The 21,879-nt window shown below is 35.8% G+C and overlaps 5 protein-coding genes across 9 annotated transcripts; 2 read left to right on the forward strand and 3 right to left on the reverse strand.

Moving 5' to 3' along the window:
- Positions 1–1,187: 1,187 nt before the first annotated feature.
- LOC106335773 (aminoacylase-1-like) lies at positions 1,188–4,082 on the forward strand. Of its 2 annotated transcripts, none has more exons than XM_013774380.1 (6): positions 1,188–1,425; positions 1,486–1,745; positions 2,957–3,219; positions 3,311–3,448; positions 3,531–3,764; positions 3,845–4,082. In XM_013774380.1, exons 1-6 carry the CDS (start codon positions 1,232–1,234, stop codon positions 3,926–3,928), a joined length of 1,173 nt encoding a protein of 390 aa, XP_013629834.1. In that variant the 5' UTR covers positions 1,188–1,231; the 3' UTR covers positions 3,929–4,082. The 2 variants fall into 2 exon arrangements, with proteins under 2 accessions (XP_013629834.1, XP_013629835.1); XM_013774381.1 differs by having other exon boundaries at positions 1,188–1,421; positions 1,482–1,745.
- A 3,335-nt stretch (positions 4,083–7,417) lies between these two features.
- On the reverse strand, positions 7,418–12,000 carry LOC106329859 (vesicle-associated protein 1-4-like). Its single transcript, XM_013768471.1, has 5 exons — positions 11,981–12,000; positions 9,257–9,279; positions 8,248–8,507; positions 7,951–8,129; positions 7,418–7,763 (listed from the first exon to the last, which is right to left on the reverse strand). Exons 1-5 carry the CDS (start codon positions 11,998–12,000, stop codon positions 7,418–7,420), a joined length of 828 nt encoding a protein of 275 aa, XP_013623925.1.
- A 2,807-nt stretch (positions 12,001–14,807) lies between these two features.
- LOC106335774 (transcription factor HBP-1a-like) lies at positions 14,808–17,865 on the reverse strand. Of its 4 annotated transcripts, none has more exons than XM_013774382.1 (13): positions 17,792–17,865; positions 17,481–17,605; positions 17,335–17,382; positions 17,168–17,245; positions 16,868–16,957; positions 16,714–16,776; positions 16,478–16,623; positions 16,317–16,371; positions 15,960–15,990; positions 15,601–15,857; positions 15,441–15,518; positions 15,237–15,362; positions 14,808–15,140 (listed from the first exon to the last, which is right to left on the reverse strand). In XM_013774382.1, exons 2-13 carry the CDS (start codon positions 17,562–17,564, stop codon positions 15,018–15,020), a joined length of 1,179 nt encoding a protein of 392 aa, XP_013629836.1. In that variant the 5' UTR covers positions 17,565–17,605; positions 17,792–17,865; the 3' UTR covers positions 14,808–15,017. The 4 variants fall into 4 exon arrangements, with proteins under 4 accessions (XP_013629836.1, XP_013629837.1, XP_013629838.1 ...); XM_013774383.1 differs by having other exon boundaries at positions 17,821–17,837; XM_013774384.1 differs by having other exon boundaries at positions 15,601–15,854; positions 17,481–17,854.
- Positions 17,866–18,365: 500 nt separating this feature from the next.
- On the forward strand, positions 18,366–20,019 carry LOC106335776 (protein BASIC PENTACYSTEINE7). Its single transcript, XM_013774387.1, has 2 exons — positions 18,366–18,519; positions 19,053–20,019. The coding sequence occupies exon 2, from the start codon at positions 19,102–19,104 to the stop codon at positions 19,789–19,791; it is 690 nt and encodes a 229-aa protein (XP_013629841.1). The 5' UTR covers positions 18,366–18,519; positions 19,053–19,101; the 3' UTR covers positions 19,792–20,019.
- A 20-nt stretch (positions 20,020–20,039) lies between these two features.
- LOC106335775 (serpin-ZX-like) lies at positions 20,040–21,549 on the reverse strand. The gene is made up of 2 exons (XM_013774386.1): positions 21,143–21,549; positions 20,040–20,929 (listed from the first exon to the last, which is right to left on the reverse strand). The coding sequence occupies exons 1-2, from the start codon at positions 21,539–21,541 to the stop codon at positions 20,207–20,209; spliced, it is 1,122 nt and encodes a 373-aa protein (XP_013629840.1). The 5' UTR covers positions 21,542–21,549; the 3' UTR covers positions 20,040–20,206.
- Positions 21,550–21,879: the final 330 nt, after the last annotated feature.

The following is a 21,879-nucleotide window of genomic DNA, read 5'->3' on the forward strand; positions in this document are numbered from 1 at the left end:
ACTTTTTGGGCTGTACGGTTTGTGACTCTCCCGATGATTGTGAGTGAGAGTTTGTTGTAGCGGGCATTGTTGACCGGAGCCTGAGCTTTAATCCGACCCGTGCGTGGTGGTTGCGGAGGATCGTTGGCTATACCTTTTCCTTTAGCTTCTTTGGAAAGTCTTCCTTCCATGGTGTGTGCTGGCCTTGCGCTTTAGATTCTGTGGGGGCGTGGAGCAGAGTGCTAGTGAAGCCTTCAAAACTCGTGAGAATCTTTTAAAGTTGTCTTAGGGTAACTTGAGGACCAGATTCTGGTGAGCCTCACTTGTATACAGATTTGAATAGTACAGGATTCCCTGTTTCCAACTACAGATGTTGAAGAGAGATCTCTTCCTCAATGAAGCGGATTTTCGCTTAGTCTTGATGTTACTCTATGAATCTTTGCTATTTGAGAATTCCCAAGCAAGCCAGTTGAAATCTTCATCTTGTAATTACCTTCAGACGAGTATGGTCTTCTTCCGGTGAGTAGCAGCGGCGAGGAGAGGGCCCTCCGACCCGAGTCGGGGACTGAACCCGGCGTACAAAGAACTGCTCGCGTTATGGACCAGAAGATATTAGCAAGATTTGAAAGTTATTTGAACTTCGGGGGAAAGGTGTTTGGCTTTTTGCTAGGACAGGGAGAATGTCTTCGATAGTACGTTGGGCAAAGACCGAACTCGAGTTACGTGCCTGGGAGCAAAAACCTCTCACCTCTCACTAAAATATCTATGCACATAAACGAATATTCAAATAATTTGTTAGCTAGGGAAGTTTTTCAACAAGAAAAATCGTATAAATTGCAAACTGTATTGATTTATAAGTAAATTTATTTATCTCAAATATTATTTGTCAAATATGTATAAATTAATAACAAATTAAATACATTTTAATCACTTTTTTAATTTGCGTGAAAAATGTCAAAATTATTTTTTTTTTAAGAAACGGATAGAGTATTTTATTCTGGAATAATAGTTTTTAAAGTTAAATGTCTAACACATGTATTTAGCGACCTTTTTAATTACATATATTAAATGTTTAATAAACATTTACTCTATAGTTAACCCAAATCACGAATTAAATAACGAGACGGGATCCGCGGTATGGGAGGAGAGGTGCATGTGCTTAGTCACGTGGAAAACGCAGTCTCATAAAACTACAAGATAAAGCTTCTTCAATCTTCACCACTCTGATTAAGCTTATTACAGTTCCTCACCAATGGCTCTAGACTCGAAGGCGATCATTTCGAGGTTCCAAGATTACCTCCGTATAAACACCGTACAACCTAACCCTGATTACTACGCAGCCGCAAACTTCATTAAATTACAAGCTCAGTCCATCTCTCTCCAATACCAATCAATCGAGTTCGTTCAGGGAAAGCCTATTGTTCTCCTGAAATGGGCTGGCTCAGACCCTTCGTTACCTGCGATTCTCTTGAACTCTCACGTCGACGTCGTCCCCTTTGAGGCAGAGAAGTGGGATCATCCACCGCTAGGAGCAGAGATCGACGAAGACGGTAGAATATACGCGAGGGGAACTCAGGACATGAAGAGCGTTGGGATGCAGTACTTAGAAGCAATTCGAAAGCTTGTATCCTCTGGATATAAGCCGCTTAGATCGGTATATGTCACGTTCGTTCCTGATGAAGAGATCGGTGGCGCTGATGGTGTTGGGCGGTTCGTGGAGTCGGAAATATTCAAGAGCTTGAGCATTGCGGTTGTGCTTGACGAAGGTAGAAAATATTTGGTAAAGCTTATTAATATAACTACGCATGCGGATTCGTTTTTTTCCGAGTTATTCGGTTTTTGGTTAGTTCAGTTTTTATAAAATTGTGTTGAATTCAATTGAAGTTAGCAAAGTTTTGGCTTTGGTTAATCTCGGTTAAACAGGGTTTTCAATAGTGTTTTGTTAAATTCGGTTATTTCAGTTATTTTGGTTCAAAATTTTGTTAGTCCGGTTCAAGATTTTGATTAAAGTTGGTATAATTTGGTTATTATTTTCTTTAAAAAACAAAATAATTGAAATAATTGATTGCCAAGCTAATTTTTTAACATATCGAACTGAATCGAATTCATAACCGAATCGAACCAAAAACAAAAAAATGGGTTCAATTTGATAAGTTCGGGTCAATGTCCCAGCCTAAATATAACTGTCTAGTTAAAGAAGATAGTGTGCGCATACACCCCAAGTATTGTTAGCTCACTTGTGAAGTACAATGTGCAAATTTTAGAATTTATTCGCACGAAACTAATATTATGTTTGTTGTGGTTTTGGATGTGGGGATTATGAAGCTTGGTAATTTTTTAAAAATATATGGCTTTGACTGGCAAGCATTCGGAAAACAAGAGGAACAAATAGAAAAGAAATGTACATGAATAGTAGAAATAAAAAGAAACGGTTGTTTTTTCTCAAATTTAACAAGAAATTTTGTTCTTTAATTCTCTACAAAAAAAAGAACAAGAAGGAATGAGACAGAATTATTATTCCTTGTGAATGGTAATTTTTTTTTAAAAACGTTAGGAAATGCATTATTTTTCGTGGTTCCTTGTTCACCTTTATTCATATAAATGGTATGTAGAAAGGGCTTTTACTTTTTTTTTGTTAGGAAATGAGTGAGAGAGTAAAAATGTCATTTTCGAAAAAAAAAAGAAAAAAAAAATTGATGGCATTTTCGTAAATTATATGAACTTGTGGGGTGAATAGGGCAAAACCAATTTTCAAAAAAAAAGGAGGTTAGGTTTGTGTTTGACTTTAAGTTATAGGTCAATTCTGCAAAAAGTCCTAAATGCATTATTCTTCGTGGTTCCTTGTTCACCTTTATTCATATAAATGGTACGTAGAAAGGGCTTTTACTTTTTTTTTGTTAGTTAAAAAAAAAACAAAAATGTCTTTGAAAAGAAGAGATGAGCACACAAATATTGTTAACGGTAATGAATGAATCAGGCTTGCCATCTCCAACGGAGAACTACAGAGTCTTCAATGGAGAGAGGATTCCATGGTCGCTTCAGATCAAAGCTGTAGGACAACCTGGCCATGGCTCAAAGCTCTATGATGACTCAGCCTCAGAGAATCTCACTAAAAGCATTGAGAGTATGATGAGATTCAGAGCTTCTCAGTTTGATATGCTCAAAGCTGGCTTGAAGCCTGACGGTGGCGTAGTCTCTGTCAACATGGTTTTCCTCAAAGCTGGCACTCCTTCTCCAGATGTATTATTCTCTCTTTTTTATTTATTTCACACATGATGACCATAGTTGTAAACTTTGTATCTGAACCTGACAAACCCTCTTTTGGATTAAGGGATTTGTGATGAATCTGCAACCATCTGAGGCAGAAGCTGGCTTCGACATTCGTATCCCACCCACTGCTGATCTAGTAGCACTAGAAAAACGTTTGGTTGAGGAATGGGCACCTGTTTCCCGGAACATGTCCTATAAGGTGATTTTTTGAATATTTTTACTACTGTGGTCAGGACTTTAACAAAGTTATATCTGATGAAAGAGTTCTCTCGGTATGTCAGCTGTGGCGGTTCGACCAGAATCTTTCAGGGAAGCAATTACTTACCGGAAATGATAATTCAAATCCATGGTGGGAACTCTTACAAAACGCTGTGAATGAAGCTGGAGGGAAGACTAGTGAGCCTGAGATCTTCCCTGCATCAACAGATTCTCGGTACTTCCGGAAAGCTGGCTTGCCTGCGTTTGGGTTCTCTCCTGTATCAAACACCCCAAGTTTGCTGCATGATCACAATGAGGTACTGTCATATCCTTCTGTTTGCCTATTATCTGGTTGATCAGTGTCTAATGCCCTTCTTTCACCTTGCTTTTTGTGTAGTATCTGAGTCAAGCTGAGTATTTGAGGGGCATTGATATGTATGTCTCAATCATTAAGGCTTACACATCATATTCTTCACCCTGAAAAAGAGGGTTCAGCTATAAGAGTCCGTGTCACCACGCAGTTTTCTCTTCCTCACCCATATGTTATTAATAAGAATGAAAGTCATTGCTACCATGTGAACGTTTCTTGTATAAACCTTGCGGTGGTATGTTATTAGACAAAAGGATTTCCACAAACACCATCCCGGTCTTGATCAGCACTCCTCTCAAAAGATCCATGCCCTCATAAATGTCCCAACGACACCACCAATAATCAAGTTGTTTTTCCCTTCCAGAATAGAGTATTTTGTTATATTAACTAAGAAGTAAAAACATCTTCACCAAGTTGGACAAATTATATATGAAAATATATAACTTTTCAAACCGTAAGCTGAATACATCTCTCATCCCAGAATATCCAAAAATAGCTAAATTTATTAATCTTTTTACATATGTTAAAGTCATTTAAATATTTTAAAATATTTTTGAGATTTTTGTAGCTTTTTTTTGTTATTTCAAATACTTTTAGTTATTTTAACTAATTTTTAATTTGAATAATTTATACATTTTTATTGATTTCATGAGATTTTGGGTAATTATATACATTGGTTGTAACCAAAAATAATATAACCCAAATTAAACTTATGAGTATAGTAACAAAAATTCAAATCAACTATGTCACCAAACGCCAGACCTAACAAATACATCTTAAATCATTCTTGCTTTCTATTTCCTTTTCTTGTTCAAAAGTTCTTCTCTTTAAATTTGATGGAATACTTAATGATGTATCCAATCATCTAACTTTTGTATATAAAGAGTTTTAGTTTTCTAAAAAGAAAAAGAAAATGTGATCCGTATAATGCTTGTAAAATAAAATAGTTACACTGAGAAAATTGCTATTTAAATTAGCTATTTAGATTTTGTACTAAACGAGAAATTAATTAGCTATGCGGCTATGCACAAAATTTTGTACACATTTTAAATTAGTAAATCTATCTATCTATCTTCTTAGCAATTTTAAATTAGTAAATTTTGTACACATTTTAATAAACAATTTAATAGTCCATAAATTCATTTTATGAATACTTCCAAATTTTCTATCTTCTTATTTTCAAACCCAAATATTTTAAAAAAATACCCTATATATTTATTTTCTAATCCTTTTTAATTGGATTTTATTGATGAAAAATCATTATCCACTAATATACCATATTATATAATATTTAAATCTAAAATAATATATATATATATATATATATGTATATGTTTAAAATGAATATGAATTATCAATTGTTATCTTCAATCATTTAGATAAAGAGAAAATTTCATAAAAATACCCTAACTATTATTCGTGAAACTTTTTAATACGCTAACATTTTTGCTACCCGGTTTAATACCCAAAATAATAAACTACTAATTTTAATACATTTAATTTTAAAATTATGCTCATTTTAATACCCAAAGTATGATCATTTTAATAATATGTTTCAAACAAAACTTAAAAAATCTCTAAAATTAAAAAAACAAATTCTTAAAAATCCAAACAATCACTTTTATCTATTTTATATGGTATATAATTAAACTTAAATGATGTTAGCCTATTTAGAGTATATTTTAATATGATTATATATTAAATAACGCTTTATACTCATATGATTTTATGATCATTTATACCTTTTTAAACCATTGATAACAAAATTTTCAATGCCGAGTTTTAATTTTTTTACTAAATTATAATCATTTAAAAAATTCAATGCAAATTCTGATGTTAAAATATCAAGTTCTCAATACTTTTTCAATGCAAATTTAAAAATTTAAAAATTATGTATTTTATATTTTATATAGTTTAATTTAAACAATTTCTAATCTGAAAATCTATTAAATTATATTTCTATTTCATATGGTTTTATGATCATTTGTATTATGTTATAACAAAAAAAAAATTAAACCACTGATTAAAATTTCAATGTAATTTATAGTCGTCAAAATATAACATATACTAAAAAATCTAAAATTTTATCATATAATGAATATGATTGCCTAATTTATTTTAATATAAAACTAAACAAAAATGATAAAGGATACACAAATTGTTATGAAATATTTATTATTAAAAATCCTTAATTGTCATATATTAGGTAATCATGTAGCTTTTATTTAAGAAAAATAATAATTTTTGTACATTAATAATTAAATTTTTGGTTCATTTAAGGAAAATTGTCAAAATATCACATTAATAGTATCACTTTTCATGTATACACTAACCACTTTTACCCTCACTTTTAATAAATGATAAAAAAAACATTTATAACCCTAGGTTTAAATAATCTAAACTTAAGGTTTAGAGTTGAGGGGTGTGATAGAGTTTTTGGAATGTGAAATTTAGGATTTTAATAAATATATAAATAAATACTTAAAAAATATAATTTTTTTTTTAAAATAGTTTCAAAAGGAAATTTTGGAAACACAAATCCGAAAAATTTTTATAAAAAAGTTCGAATTTGAAAAATATAATTCGAAAACATAAAAAAATTATTTTATTTATTTATTTAAATAATTATTTATTATATAGAGAAAAAACACGAGTATAAAAGTCTTTTGCCACTTAATAAATAAGATATTTTTGAAAATGTTTATTTAGGTGTGGTAAACATGAAAATTCCCCTTAGTTTAATGAGAAATATATCATATGTTTAAATTAACTTACTTATTTCTCTAAGAAATCTAAGAGTCATTATGGTGATGAGACATGACATAGTTCAAATGTTGTAATGTTTTTTGAGGGAAAAGTTTTCATAAAAAATCAGTTTCAACTTTTGGTCTTCAAATATAAAGTCAGTGTAAATTTTCTTTAACGAGTGTGTTCATAAGTTTTAAAACCATATTATAAGTAAACCAAAATAATAAAATTTGAATAATCAAATTTAAATAAAAACTAAGTATATAATAGAACAAAACTTACGCTAAACGCAGATAGATGTTCCACACTTTGAATTTTGGAAAAAAAAAACATTCTACATAAAGAAAAGATTTGAATATAGAATGTGACTTTTGTGATGATCAAACAGTAAGGTACATTCACAACTTCCATATTTGTTTTGCTATAGTTTGATCAAGAATATTAAAACAATATGGCAATATCAAGAATGACTCTGATCGAAAGCATGATACTATCTAAACTAAAATGACAAAACATCCCAATTTTCATTAGTATGAAACGCATTTTGTGTCCAAAATTTTACTAATTCAAACAAAATCAACAAGTTAAGTTTAGGATTATTTTTTCCTTGATCTAATCGTGTTGTAGTGGTTAGTCTTATATAGCTTTATGACAAAGTTTTTAAGAATATAATAATGTAGTCGAAGTTAACTAAACAACCATTAGGGTTTATTAGAGTAGCTGAGGTTTCTAAGATTGATTACAAATACCCTCAGAAACTACCAAAGAGTAGCAGTCAGTCAGAAGTAGATATTATCGTAGAGGGCCAAGAGGCCATGATTGGCTGTGAAGAGTTAGACATTTGAAAAGGATTCATCGGAAATTCAGGGACATTTCGATGATGGAGTTCAGTGACTGCAGCCTCTCGCTCAGCTCAAGGAGCTGCGCCCTTAGGTAGTTGTTTTGATGCTCGATATCCATGTAAGCCTTGGAAAACACAGAAATCTGGTTTGAAATACTGGAGTTGTCGTGCACCCGAAAACTCTCTCTGGATAGATCCACCGGTTCTTGAGTGGATCCTCGGATGTGCATACCTTTCCCTCCTAGAGAAGAAATATCTCTTCTTGTTCCTGGAAATGGAATAACCACAGGATTCACTTGGAGTTGAAGCTCTTTCTCGACCTCCTTGAGGATTATCCTTACAAATTTACTTTCATCACTGCTAATAACGAGGTAGCAAAATAAATATTTGTTAGACTGATCAATCTATTGGATTGTAGTATTTCAAAGTAAAGCTAACCTTAATAATATTAGAATTTTCCCCTCATAGTCATAATAAACACACAAAAGAGAGAATTAATATCAGTGAGAGATTTTTGTTTTGCCTTTTAAGACCACCTTTTTACCTTCTCTTGTCAAAGGCCAAGCCTGCTTTGCAAGAAACAGATGATAATGCCTCCTTCCACCTATCGGTTCTAGGTTTATCACACCGATATTCCCACTCTCGATCCCTGAACTGATCACCAAATGCTCCCCTGAGTTGTTTCACGGTGACTGGTTCCACATTGAAAAATATGGGAATCACCTAAAAAAAAAAATCAGTAAAAATCTAACGTAAGAATAACATGTGTCTTAGTTCAAAAAATAAATAAAAAAACAATATAACATGTGTCTATTTGTACTTGAGACGCAAGCAAACGAACCTTGAGGAAGCCTTGATCTGCACGTTGCTTGATCTTCAAGAGCTCGTCTAAGCACCATATAGATTCCGTGTATCTCTCGGAGAATATAACCAATGCTATGGTCGACTCCTCGATCCTAGCAAAGAGATTGATGAGATCCTCACCTTTCCTCTCGAGACTGTCTATGAAAACGTTGATCCCATGTCTCTGGAGAGCTTCCACAAGATGGCTAACGAAACCGCAACGCAGCTCCTCTCCCCGGAAGTTGACGAACACCTGATGTTGCAGCGGTGGCCCCAGATGACGGCTGTGGACTTCCATTTTAGAGAGGCCTTGTCACTTGTATAACTAGTCAACAGTTGGTGAGGCCGTCTAAGCGCATGTGCTAAACAAAATCGAAAGATGGGTATTACAAAATGAGTCCCAAGCAGTATACTTTATGGGTAGTTTAATTCACCGTCATAATTTGAGTGAAGTTCTAGGATATATATTGTCATAGTGGTTTTGCCTCTCATCATTAAATGCCTCGCACATAACTGTTTTGTTTTTACGAAATTTAGGTTCGAGGATAGATAGTGCTTTGCATTCAATGTCAGCTCACCTATAACGTATTACATGTTGATCTAATGGTTGGAGAACGATGGTTACTTGGTAATCTAGCACATAATCGATCGGAACCAACCCCCAGAGGAAGTAATTGTATTATGAGAATGGGTAGCACAAAATCTAACTTCCGCTTCAGTTATCTTTAGTGTATTCAGGGCTACTTCTACTTTTTGTTATCTTTAGATCAAGCAATTAAATTTTACAATTTTTCATAACATTTTCATGTTTAATGATATTTACAATTTAAAATGGCTAGACAGGTAAAAAGAGGCGTCCCGAGAGTTCTCCTCCCCTAAAAGAGAGCATTTTCTGTCATTAATTTAATAGGAATTGTTGGAAATATGGTATCCTCTCACACGTGTTTGCTCTTTAGAAAGGAAATAAAGGTAAGGGAGCTTCAGCTGTACTTGCCTGTACTGGTTATTCCTTCGGTTGGAACTGGTTATTCTTAGAAAAAATACATGGAATAAGATGAACAATTATATGTGAAATGGAAAAAATGGAATGATAAATAAAATAAGATATAAATGGAATAGATTTTATAAAGGATTTTGTTTTTAAGTTTTATTCCATTTTTGGAATATGTGGAATTGATTTAATTTTTGTTTTCATGTAACTCGTAAATACTTTTTGGAATTCTATAAAGTAGGGGTGAGCATATCGGTTTAGTTTCGGGTTCGGTTTGAGTTCGGTTTGGTTTGGTTAATTTGGGTTTTATAAAACTCAAACCAATTAAAACCAAAGTAGCTTTGGCTTGGGTTTGGTTTGTGTTCGGTTTAGTTCGGTTTGGTTTAGATTTAGTTTGGTTCTTTAAAAATCTATGAAACAAAAAATAATTTAAAGTTCGATGACAAAACTCTTAACCACGTCAAAGGAAGAAATACATAATAAGCAAAGAGCAGACTATTTGTAATCTAACTACCGTAACAAAGACTTGTAAGCATTCCGAAACCTATTAACTAAAAGACTATTTGCATCTATCTTTTTGTTTTTATTGATCCTATAATAACTTTGTTACATAATTTATAGAATGAAAATTGGAGAAGATGAACGAAACGAGATGGCTACGATTTAGATGCTTATAGTTTTTAGGTTTTGTTTTCAGCACAATATTTAGGTATTAGAATTATTTGAATCATATTTGGAATTTTTTTAAAATATATGGAAGTTAAGAAGAAATGGAAAACGAAACTTTAACTAAAATTTACAATATATTAAAATATATATATATATATATATATATATTGGATTATTGGTTTGGTTCGGTTTGAATCCAAACCAAACCAAACCATTCGGATTGAGTAAAACATGAACCAATTGGGTTATGTAAAGAGCACGGTTTGGTTTGGATCGGTTTAACTTCGGTTGGTTTGGTTTGGATCGGATCGGTTCGGTTTGGGTTTTTTGCCCACCCCTACTATAAAGTGATGCATTCCAAACAATTCTATTCCATAATTTAGTATTCCAGTTGCAGTGTGTTTGCCAAAGGAAAAAAAACTCGAAAGAGATGAAATCATGCAAACAAAAAATTTAAACGTATTGTTATTGTTATTGTTATTATTATTATTATTATTTCAAAGTTACTGGACAAGCTTTGGATATATACGACGAATTCAATTACAATTTTCTTTTTCGAAAAAATTAAGCGCCTAAACCGAAAATTAGTCAATGACGTACAACAGTTAAATCTAGATAATAAACCAAAATTCTAAACCGGAAACAAATGGAAACTCTTTTGATCTACTTTGGACCTCCATCTATCAAAGATAGCTAACAGAGTCCTTAAGCTCTTTCTGGTCAAGCATGGTTATCCGGCGGGAACAAACAAGCGAATGATGGGGCAGACGACCTCCGCTAGCCACCTTGACTCGCTGTGTGACCCTCCTAGCCGAAAAGGCAGTGACAAAGCAAACAACCACCTCTACACCAAAACAGATCTATCCAACTCTTTGGTGCCCACACCATCTTCAAGCGGTGACTAACCAAAGAAGAAAATAAGATCCCAAAGGGAGAGCTGAAGCTCCGCCACAGTGCTATAGTGCAGTGACGACTAAGTTTTAGAAGCTAAAGAAAAAAAATACTCTTTAAGGTGTTCATGTACCAGTCGCGAAGTATTACATGAAGTCGTACAAGAAGTGCTACGTGAAGTGAAACTAAAAGTGAAGCTGAATGTGAAGCTGTGTAGCTGACTTGAAGACTGGAATTAAAGCCGACTTAGAGCTGAAATAAAGACTACTTGGAGGCTAAGCAAACTATAATTTATATTGGAGAAAAGGTAAATCATTAAGTGAAGATTTTCAAGATACTTTGAAGAAGATTTGGCAATATTCCATAAAGGAAGATATGATAATATTTCTTCCTTGGAAAGTTGGCTAAGGCAAGCCACAAAATCTACAAGTATAAGTAGAGAAAGACGTGCCTAGGATTAGGTACCACCTCAAGAGAAGGTTGTAAGCATAAGGGCTTTGGTGTTGAATGAGAGTAGACACTAAGAATAAGGGCTAGGGGTCCTGAAGGGGTCAGAGGGGTTCTTGGGTTAGTTTGATCTAGAAACGTGTTAGGCTAGTGTCTCTGTCTGGAGTGTGACATATTAGTCAACTCGGAAGAGAGCTTAAGACACTTTATCTATGTAAAGATAAATCTTCATTATTATCCTGCTGTAGTACTTTGTGAAATAAATAAAACATTGTACTTGTATGTTTTACTCTCTGAATTAGACCCGTCTTGCACTTTCAATTGGTATCAGAGCAAATCACCTAAGTCGCTGGTGAAGATCCTGAAGGCAAAAGGGAATACTGAAGACAGAGTACAACAGGAAGCATGGTGGTTGAGCTGAAGCAGTGTATGGACGCTGAAGCAGTGTATGGGTGTTGTATTCTAAAACTCAATCATCAAGTAGAAGATTGTTAATGCAGTAACGATTGAGTTTTAGAAACTGAAGAAAAACAACTTCTCAAGGTGTCCATGTACCAGTCGTAAAATACTACATGAAGTTGTACAAGACGTGCTACGTGAAGTGAAGCTGAAAGAGAAGCTGACTTGAAGATTGAAATTGGAACTGACTTAGAGCTAAAGTAAAGACTACTGGGAAGCTAAGCTGACTTGAAGACTGAAATTGGAACTGACTTAGAACTAAAGTAAAGACTACTTGAAAGCTAAGCAAGCCATGATTTACCTTAGAGAAAAGGTAAATCATCAAGGGAAGATTTCTAATTTATATTAAATAAAATATTTAAATATATATTATTTAAACTAAACTACATACCATATTAAAATATATAAATAATTTAATTTCAGGAAATATGTATTATACTTGAATTGATAAAAAAATATTTACAATTCCAATTTGATCACATCATTAAAATATATTTATATATATATTTTTTTTTTTTGAAAAAAAACACATGTAATTATTATTTAAAAAAAAATATTTTCTAAAAAATATTTAAAATATTTATAAAATATCTCGCTATGCACATGGCGCGAATTATTACCTAATAGTTACTTTATGATAAAGAGTTATTTAATTTAAAGTTCTATAAAAAAGATTGGGTCCAATAGAATGTTTCTATTTTAATAAGAAATTTTTTGAGTAGTTCATATTAGAAATCTCAGTTCCTAGAATATTGTCGTAAATTACATGAATTCCCGAGAAAGACCATATGTTTTTGTTTTCTCGAGAATTCGTTGGAAAATTCAGCAAATTCTCGAGGAATCACCAAATTTTATTTTCATCGGTAATTCCTGATGATTTCCTGAGGAAAAAGCTTTTGAAAGTATTATTTACACAACAAAAACATATTTATTACAAGAACGGTTTTCTTGGTTAATTCGTAGTTACGACAAACTAACCACGATCACTGTTTAGTCGTAAATCACCTGTCGTAACGGATGATTCAACGCGAGGCAGACCATTTTCTCTTAAATTCATGTTAACTATTTGCTTGTAAAATAGTCGTGAAGTCTCAAACTTAAATCGTCGGTCAAGTGTCTGAAGGTTTACGACGAATTTATAAGAAAATATTTGTTAAAGCCTTGTAAACTTTTACGACCATGTAAGTAATAAGTATATCTAACGTTTGGTTCTCCTCGCCGTAACTAAGTGATATCAGCTTGTTTCTGACGACCTTTGGCCTGGAAACGATACGCATCAAGCAACTCTACATGTCCTAGAGGAGTGGCCATATACCTAAAACGAACTTTTCTATGTGAATGTCACAGCAACACCATTAGTTGAGCATAGTTGAAAAACCGATATTAAGTTTTTATCCAAAGCAGGAACACACAACACGTTGTTAATAAAGAAAGGTTGAGCTAAAGAGGGAAGTGATAATAAACCAGTATGTGTGATGTTGAGGCCAGAACCATCACCAGCATAACTTCATCGCCACCATTGTATGGCGTGTGGAGTGAGAGGTTCGCAATGTCAGATGTCATGTGGTGTGATGCTCCAGAATCCAATAACCAGGTGGAAGAGTCGCCATTCATTACTGCTACATTCTCTCGAGGTTGCCATGTTTGTTGCTGCGGCTGTTGTTGCCATGGTGGAGTAGACTGCCACTGTGGAGTGGAGTTGTTGCCACGAACGATGCAAAATTCAGGACAATACTTTGCACTATGGCCTTGTGAACCACAAGCTTGGCACCTTCCCAAGTACGGTCGTGAAGAACGGTTGTAAGAGCCTTGATTGTTGTAAGACAATTGATTATTGCTTTGCCTGTTGTTGTTACGGTTGTTTGGCCTCCAGTTTGTTTGCTGTGACTGATTACGAGATCGCGTATCGACAGCATTGGCAGTGATAGGAACATCAAGAGCAGCAACTGGTTCCTTACAGAGTATCATAGCTTCTCTGTTGAGGAGACGTTCATGGAGTTCGGCAAAGGATATCGCCGTCTCTCTTCCGTCTATGGCATCAATCTCTGGTTTGTAATCTTCTGGTAAGCCAGCAAGCACGTTCTCTGTGATGTCCTCCGGATCCATCGGCTTTCCAAGCTCTGCTAACTCGTCAGTTTTTGACTTTATGATCCTGAGATATTCAGAGATGGATTTGGTCCCCTTAGTACTCTTGTTGACTTGATTCTTGAGTTGACGTATGTGACCCCTTGTTGGATTGCCGAAGGTTTGAGCCAGTAGATTCCAGATCTGCGCCGTAGTTGACGCACTTGAAACCACTGTTTGGAGAGGAATCGAGATTGCTCCAATCATAGCACTGTAGAGCAGGCGATCTTGACGTCGCCAAGGAGCGTAAGCCGGATTTGTGACAGTCTGGCCCTCAGCGTTGATCGTGGTGGGTGAGATCATAGATGGATCAGCGAGAAATTCATGGAGCTCCAGACCTTCAAGAAGAGCGGAGATTTGCTTACTCCACATCAAGTAATTGAGATTGGTCAATTTTGTGATGTTTGGCATATTCACCGTTAAAAGAGTAGTCGATGGATCTCTGGGATTAAAAATGGTGGTGGTCTCCGCAGAAGAAGTGTGATTAGGGCTATTGATAGCCATTATAGGAACAGATTAGAGAAAAGAAGAAGAGAGTAGAGAGAATAGAGAAGCTGACAGAAAGGGAAAAAAAAATGGATCTTTAGTGCTCTGATACCATATTATGATAATGGTTTTGGATGATTTCATTACAAGAGCAATGCTCACAATATATACATGTACAGAGGAGATAATTACGGAATACAAATATATACGGAGTTATGGTGATTGAATATATGATAATGAATGAGTATCTCCTCTCTATATCCTAATATTTTCTTTGACAGCATCTAGAGATTCCTGTTTGTCCCATCTCTAGGCAGCATCCTCGAGCTCACGGCTACAGCTACTCTCTGATGCCTCGTCATATTGCCTAATTAGAAGATCTCTGAACTACTTGGATATCATCTAATACTGTTCAACTTTATCTTCGGTAATTTCCCACCATTGAATAGTTGAGATGTTAAGAACAGATGCTTTCATAACATCAAACAAACTGTAGTGAAGATATTCATGATTCTATCAGAGCATCAACTTAGTCTTAGTTAATGTATCGATAAGACAAGATTACATAGCCCCACTGGACCGACCTATTGGTCTCTGACGCCTATAATCCTACAACCATCTGTTAGCAAAGAACCGCTTAGTGTTGTTGTTGTTGTTGTCTCCTACTTTTTATACCTGTGTTAAGAACTGGTTTTGGTTTCTCACGTTGAGTCTTTGTAGGAAACAAACTTTGTCTCTATGAAGCCTGTTTGATTGGTGTCTGGTTCTTGGTCATCCTTGTCCATGTTTATGCCTTCAAGTGGAGGGAATGATAAAAGCAGGTCCTGCAAACAACAACAAAGAAAACCACTTTAGTTGTTGTTTAATTTTTGGTTTGGCTTTAAAACTAAATTGAGAAGCTTGTTCTTTTATTATACAACCTTGAGAGAGGTATTCTCAGAAGTGAGCTCTTCGCGCTGGCTTTTCAGCCTGTTCATTTCTGCTCTGAGACTTGCGTTTTCTGCATTCAACACCTCAGTGTATTGTGCCAGTTCATCACATTCCGCCTGAAACATACAAAAAACTCTTCCTTGTCCATAATTTGGAAATGATAATAACAATTCTAGAAGGAGGTTTTTAGTTACCTGTTTACGCAGCCTGGATCTATGAGCAGCCTCCCTATTGGACTGCTTCCGTCTCTGTCGCTTAAGTTCTCTCTCGTCCTGATTGCAACACAAGCAATTTTGAGTTTGGGGACCAAAATATTCTTTTATGAGAAATACTAAAGCGCAAGTACACACACACCTGTAACCAGGGTTGTGAATGGCCACCATCTCGTGACATTTGAGCAAAGACTCCAGGAACTGGTGTAGATACTTTCCCATGCATTCCAGGGATAGGAGCACCCCAATAACCCATCCCAATATTTAAATTTGTTGGTGGACCGGGAACACCTGGAGCTGTATTTGGCATAATTGGCACCTTCTGGCTAACCGTTGGAAGAGGTGTACCAACACTTCCCTTTTGGGGACCATTAGCACAACCACCATTCTCTGATGCTGCTTCAGGTTAATTTGCAAAACAGTAAAGCATTCTCTGGTAAGCAGCTTTCACGGTGTTAGCCACATAATAGAAAGGAAAATAAGAAAGGCTCATAAACCAACCATCCTTCCTGTCTTGTCTAGATCCTGAGTCCTACAAGGATTACAAATCAGAAATCACTATCATAATTTTATAGGAACTCTTGTAAGAATTTTCAACCACAAAGATCCAACATAAACAATTTTATGAGGCAAGTTATACAACTGAAAAGGTTTTGTGTGCCAATGTGCACAATTCAAGTGTGCTACCAACACTCAGGCAATTTACATTAGAAAACTAAGAGACTGACAGTTATGGATAGATCAATCTAGAGACTGGATAAAGAGCCTAAATTCATATTCATGCTTAGGTTTTAGTTACTCAAAGAGCCAAAATATGAGTAAAAATGAAAAGGTTGATGATAGCTATCCTTCACTTACATTTTGATAGTTTGCATCACTTCCTTCACTCGAACCATCAGAAGCACTCTCCCCACTGTAACAAAATAAAATTTCAGAGCAGTAAAATAGTGGATACTATCTATGAAGCAAGAGTAAGTCCAAAGACAATCAACACGCTACAGTCAAGGAATGTAACATGCCTTTTAGAGTTAGCTCCATTATTAGCTGATGCTCCTGAGTTCTTTCCTCTCATCATGTTCAATATTCTTTTTGATCTTCTGATAGGCAATTTTTCTTTCACATCAGATCGTTTAGAATCACCTTCGGTGCCGCCTGTAGTATTACCCTGCATACAAGCATGTGTCTCATTTATGATCCAACAGCAACAAAAAAAAAGCAAGCAAGTACTATTAGAGGAGAAATGCGAAGAACTCACGGAAGCTACGGTCATTCCATTTGGAGAATGCATAGCGTAAGGGCTATATGGATAAGAACCCTCCTGATACAAAACGAAAGATGAAATGATCAATAGCCACGTTTTCAAATACATGTCCATAGAAACCAAATAATATCTAGGAGTATGGCAGTACCGGAGGCATTGAAGGATGGGCGTACATGCCACCTGGTGGATACATTGTAACGTATGGATGAGGAGGAGCTCCATAAGGAGGCATCATTTGCTGCAAAAAGATTCACACTGATAAAGAGTTTGTAGGAGTTTAATCTTCACTCAGATAAAGACCAATTCCCCCAAGCATATGCATATATCAAAATATCCAAAGCTGCAACTCAGATAGACTAAACCAACCCCCAAGTAGCCATTTGCAACTTTCCTCAGCAACTATGAACACCAATACACAATGAAAAGAGATGAATGTAAGACAGTTTACCTGAACTCCCCACATGTAAGGGTGAGGTTGAGGACTTGATGTCACAAAACCATGAGGCTGCATAGGAGCAGAAGATGCCTGTCAAAGGAGCAAAATAAAAAAAGACACACATAAGAATCAAACGCAACATGAAAACAGAACCACAGACGGAGGAATCTGTCTTACACCTGAAAACCAGACCAATCTGGTCCAGCACTCACAGACGAAGAAGGTTCCTAAAAACACAGAATATTCCAAGATGAAATCTATGTTTCTCTTCTTAAACAAGGACTTCTCTTAAAACTGGAAGTAGAGAAGGTTCAAAAACACAAACCTGTGAAGAGGGGGGAGCAGAAGAAGAAGAAGGCTGTTTAGGTTCCTTCTCTTTACTAGATTTTTCCATCTCACTGCTAGCCATTACCACACTCACAAGTTTCTAAAACAACCAGTGAGAGCTACCTGAAAGATGAACACTCAGCTAATTCATCTATGAGGTCTACTTAATGCATAAACCCTACCACAGACAACAATCCAGCAAATAATCGTTGACCAATACAGTTCCTAAGCACTACAGATCATATATATATATATATATATATATATATATAAAATACTGATAATCCAACAGCTTAAAAGCTCTCTAACATTCAGAACAGAAACGCAGAATCTAATACAGGGATTGAAACTGGGGATGATGTCTGAAAAACTGCGAGCACAGTTAAAAGACGCTGTATAAAAAGCTAGGAGAATTAAGAAAATTTTGGTTGATTGTTTGCGTTTTTTTGACGGAGAAGCCCTTCTTTTTAAAACTTGTTTAAGAATTTTACCCAACTGAAAAATGTAAAGCACTCTAAGCCAAAATTGCATCCATATGAAATCGACCCATTAGTGTATCAACTTTGTTCAGAAAAAAAAAAGTATCAACTTAGGAAATAGATATACTCGGATTAGAAAAAGAATGAAATAGATATATACATATTAATGTTAATTTTAGGAAATATATACAAAACCGATCTAATTAGATATTTAATTGTTTAACTACCTGTTTAAACATTACAAATCTCAGTGTGGTTTTAAGACCCAATCCATGAACTATATGGGCTTAAACCGGGTTTTTTTTTTTTCTTGGGCCCATTTTTTCTTAGTTGCATTCATCATGTTTTTTCTAATATCGCATAAAAGTGGCGTGGGGAGAATAAGAAGCGGATTGTTTTGAAAATCGGTGAGAGCCCTAGAAGAATTCGAGAGAGAGAGTGGACGGAGTGGAGTGCGAGCGTAGCAGTAAGAGTGTTGCCGTCGGTGACTCTCGTCGATTTCTCCTGTTTGCGTCTGCCTAAAGATCACTTTGTTCTTGGATTCAACTCTGTCTCGAGGTATGATTCCTTCGAAGCCCTATCCCAAGTCTTGATTTTTCATGGTTGAAGTTTGCGAGTTAAGTTTTTCCGATCATGGGTCTTGCTTCTTCTTTCGTAATATCTTCCGGGTTTGCCAAATTTCACTCAAACAGTTCAAGAAAGATAAAAAAAAAGTCTTCTCTTTCGCACTTTAGCTGTGTGTATCTGTGTGTCTATGTCTTCTTTATCATGAGGGTTCTGTAGAGTTTTCTTAATAGCTTTCTTGCATCAAACTTTGGAGCATTGAGTTACAAGTTATCAGTTAGTGTTAGTTCGGTTATTTCTTGAAGATATGTAGATGTTTGTCTGTGTGCATAATTAGGCATATTCATATCTGTTCTGTCTTTTAAACCTTTGTCTGATTGACTGAGAATTTATATAGATTATGCTCAAGGCATTTAGTTGAGGATGTTGGATGTCTCTCTGATAGTTGTCTTGCTTCGTAAACCTTAGTTTCGCTTTTTGATTAGGAGTGTTGGCTAATCTCGTCTGCTTTTGAAAAATCAATGTAGAAAGCTGTTGCGTGAGGGTGCCATCTTACCACTGAAGAAAGCTATCGAGATGGATCCATATCTATCACGAAACCATATGCAACCTGCTACAAGCACAAGCAAGGACACTGGCTTGCCTACGTCTAATCCTCATTGGTTCCACTCCTACTTCCCTGTTCCAAGGACCACAGGCATTGATCTTTCTCAACCCCCTCAAGCAGAGCCTGCTGAACTTGCCATGTTGCCTCAGCAAGTTCGTTTGTTTCCTCCTCCTACAAGAGAATACATACACGATGTGGAGCAGAAGTCGTCCACGATGCTGTCTCCTTCGAAAGCGTTGAAGCCAAAACCTCAAAGTAAGAAACGCTCTGCACCCAAAACCCCGAAGAAGACACTGAGCATCCCCGAAATAAAGCGCGAGAAAAAGAATCCTGACATCAACGTTGTTGACATCTCGAGCTTCGATGTTTCTGGTGTTCCTCCACCTGTCTGTTCCTGTACAGGCGTTCCGAAGGTTTGCTACAAATGGGGCATGGGCGGTTGGCAGTCCTCGTGCTGTACCATCAGCATATCGACATTCCCACTACCCATGAGCACAACAAGGCCTGGAACTCGACTCGCTGGAAGGAAAATGAGCAATGGTGCTTATGTCAAGCTCCTTATGAGGCTTGCTGGTGAAGGCTATGACTTGACTTTCCCGGTTGACCTCAGGAACCACTGGGCCAGGCACGGTACTAACAAGTTTGTGACCATCAAGTAGCTGTGTTATCAGTTAGGTTTGGTTTTAGGCTTTTAGCTTTTGTGGTTTCCGTGTATCTCCCTTTTTTTAGTGTTATCTCTTTAGTTCATATGTTTCTTAGTGGCTTTAAAATCGTGAAGGAGATTCAGTGTCTATGATCTATAGGACAAGACAACGTTTAGTTTTTAGAATGAATGTTTCTTAGTACTGGTATCAACAGTGGTCTGTGGAATCTATCTATGGTGGGTGATTAAGTGTCTTTGATCTTTGATTTTGCCCAGTTTAATCTTTATTTCTTTAATGTCTAAGCAAATCAACCCACCCAAATTGATAAAAAAATAAAAGAACAAAAGATTAAATTATCTGTAGTTGACATAATAATATGAAAGAAACAACAAATCCTTCATTGTCTCAAAGGCATTACTTTAGACTCAAGTTAGTGCATAGAAGGATCGATAACTTGGCCGAGGAACAGAACCACTCCACTTCTCCATTCTTTGACAAGGAAGAGAAAAGGATGATCAGCCACGAAGTCATACTTCTTCTCTGCAGGACCACAAGCGCCGACGCAAACATCAGCAGCAGCCGCTGCAGCTTCGGTTCCCACTTCATCCACCTCGATGCAAGACTTGTGGAAGATCCTCTCCAATGGTAGACTCAACCCCAAACTTTTCAGAGCTTCCGTGGCTTCAAAGTGAAAACCAAATTTAAACCTTGGAATCTTGAGTTCTCCAATATCTGCCCTGTAGCTAGGAGTGTCCTCGTCCTCAGGAGTAGAAGCTAACATCTCCAGCATTGCAGGCAACCCATTTTTTTCATCAGGGAGATAGATTTGCATCGAGAACGAACGACCGTCACATCGTCCTTTTCTGTAAGATAGGCTGAGGACTTTGAAACCTGGGTAGACATCGAGATGGTAACTGAAGAAGTCACCGGACATGAAGGGCACACGTACTTTGGTTCCATCAAGAAGGTGGAAGTCTGAGTCTTTGGTAAGAGATGGATCAAACTCTTTATCCCATCTCCCGTTGAAGAACAAGGCGTTAGCAAATATGTAATCAGTCAAATGAGTTACAGACTTTGGTGGAAGAAGACCAGTGATGAGACCATTTGTCTGTTTCTCAACCCATGTGTTCACCTCTTCAGACACTTCATCAGCCTTTTCAAGACAAAACAAAAGAAAAAAAAAAACACAAAAGCTATCAACATCAAACATCATGCCAGATTTAAGGTTTTGGGAACCATAAATCTTTAATAAAAAATCATAATTTGGAGCTATGTAACATAAATTTAAATTTTTGTGGGTACCGAAGCTAATGTTTCATTGCTTGGCAGTGCTAAGCAGTTAGGTTATCTAGAAAACTATACCTACCTTAGTGCGAAAGTCAACTTGTTTGAAGGCAGCCTTATACGAAGTCTCCAAGAGATTCTCGAAAGACTGTTCCACACAGCAGAGAGACTTCTCTATCCAGAAGCCATTGGCTGTCGAGATCATTGGCCCGCCACTTGCCGTGCTGTCGGCAAGGACGGTGGTTACTATCTGGGAGGACACGGCGTTAAGCTCATCGGTAGAAGAAGCCTTTAGTAAAGAGAGAATATGTTCTTCGGTGGCTCCGGGAGATTTATAAGCGGCGATGAGGCTAAGGATAACATTGATCAACGCCGGCGAAAAGACTAGGTTCGAGGTCTTCCCGGCGGTGGTTTTGATCACGTGCTTATACACCCTCCACAGGATGCCGTTTTGCTTCCTTACTGATTCTTGTAGGTCCATATTTTACGGCCGAGATCTATAGGGTTACTAATAAGTAATAAAATATTTATACAGTTATATACACAGATATATACTAAAATAAAAAACCAATATATTTTTTATTTTCTGCATTAACCAAATAATCCAAATTAAAATCCTAGATTTTAAAAATTAAACATAAAATTTAAATTATTTTCATAAATAAAAATTAATTACTTTTCATAGATGAAAGTTGTCCTAAATTTATGAAGATATTATACATATTTATCAAGATTTTCCTGAATTTTAGAGATATTATACTTATTTTTGAAAATCTTTTAAAACTTAAATTCAGAAAGATATCATACAAATTCAAGAAT

Source organism: Brassica oleracea, chromosome C3, assembly GCF_000695525.1.
Source record: "Brassica oleracea var. oleracea cultivar TO1000 chromosome C3, BOL, whole genome shotgun sequence".
NCBI classification, from domain to species: domain Eukaryota; kingdom Viridiplantae; phylum Streptophyta; class Magnoliopsida; order Brassicales; family Brassicaceae; genus Brassica; species Brassica oleracea.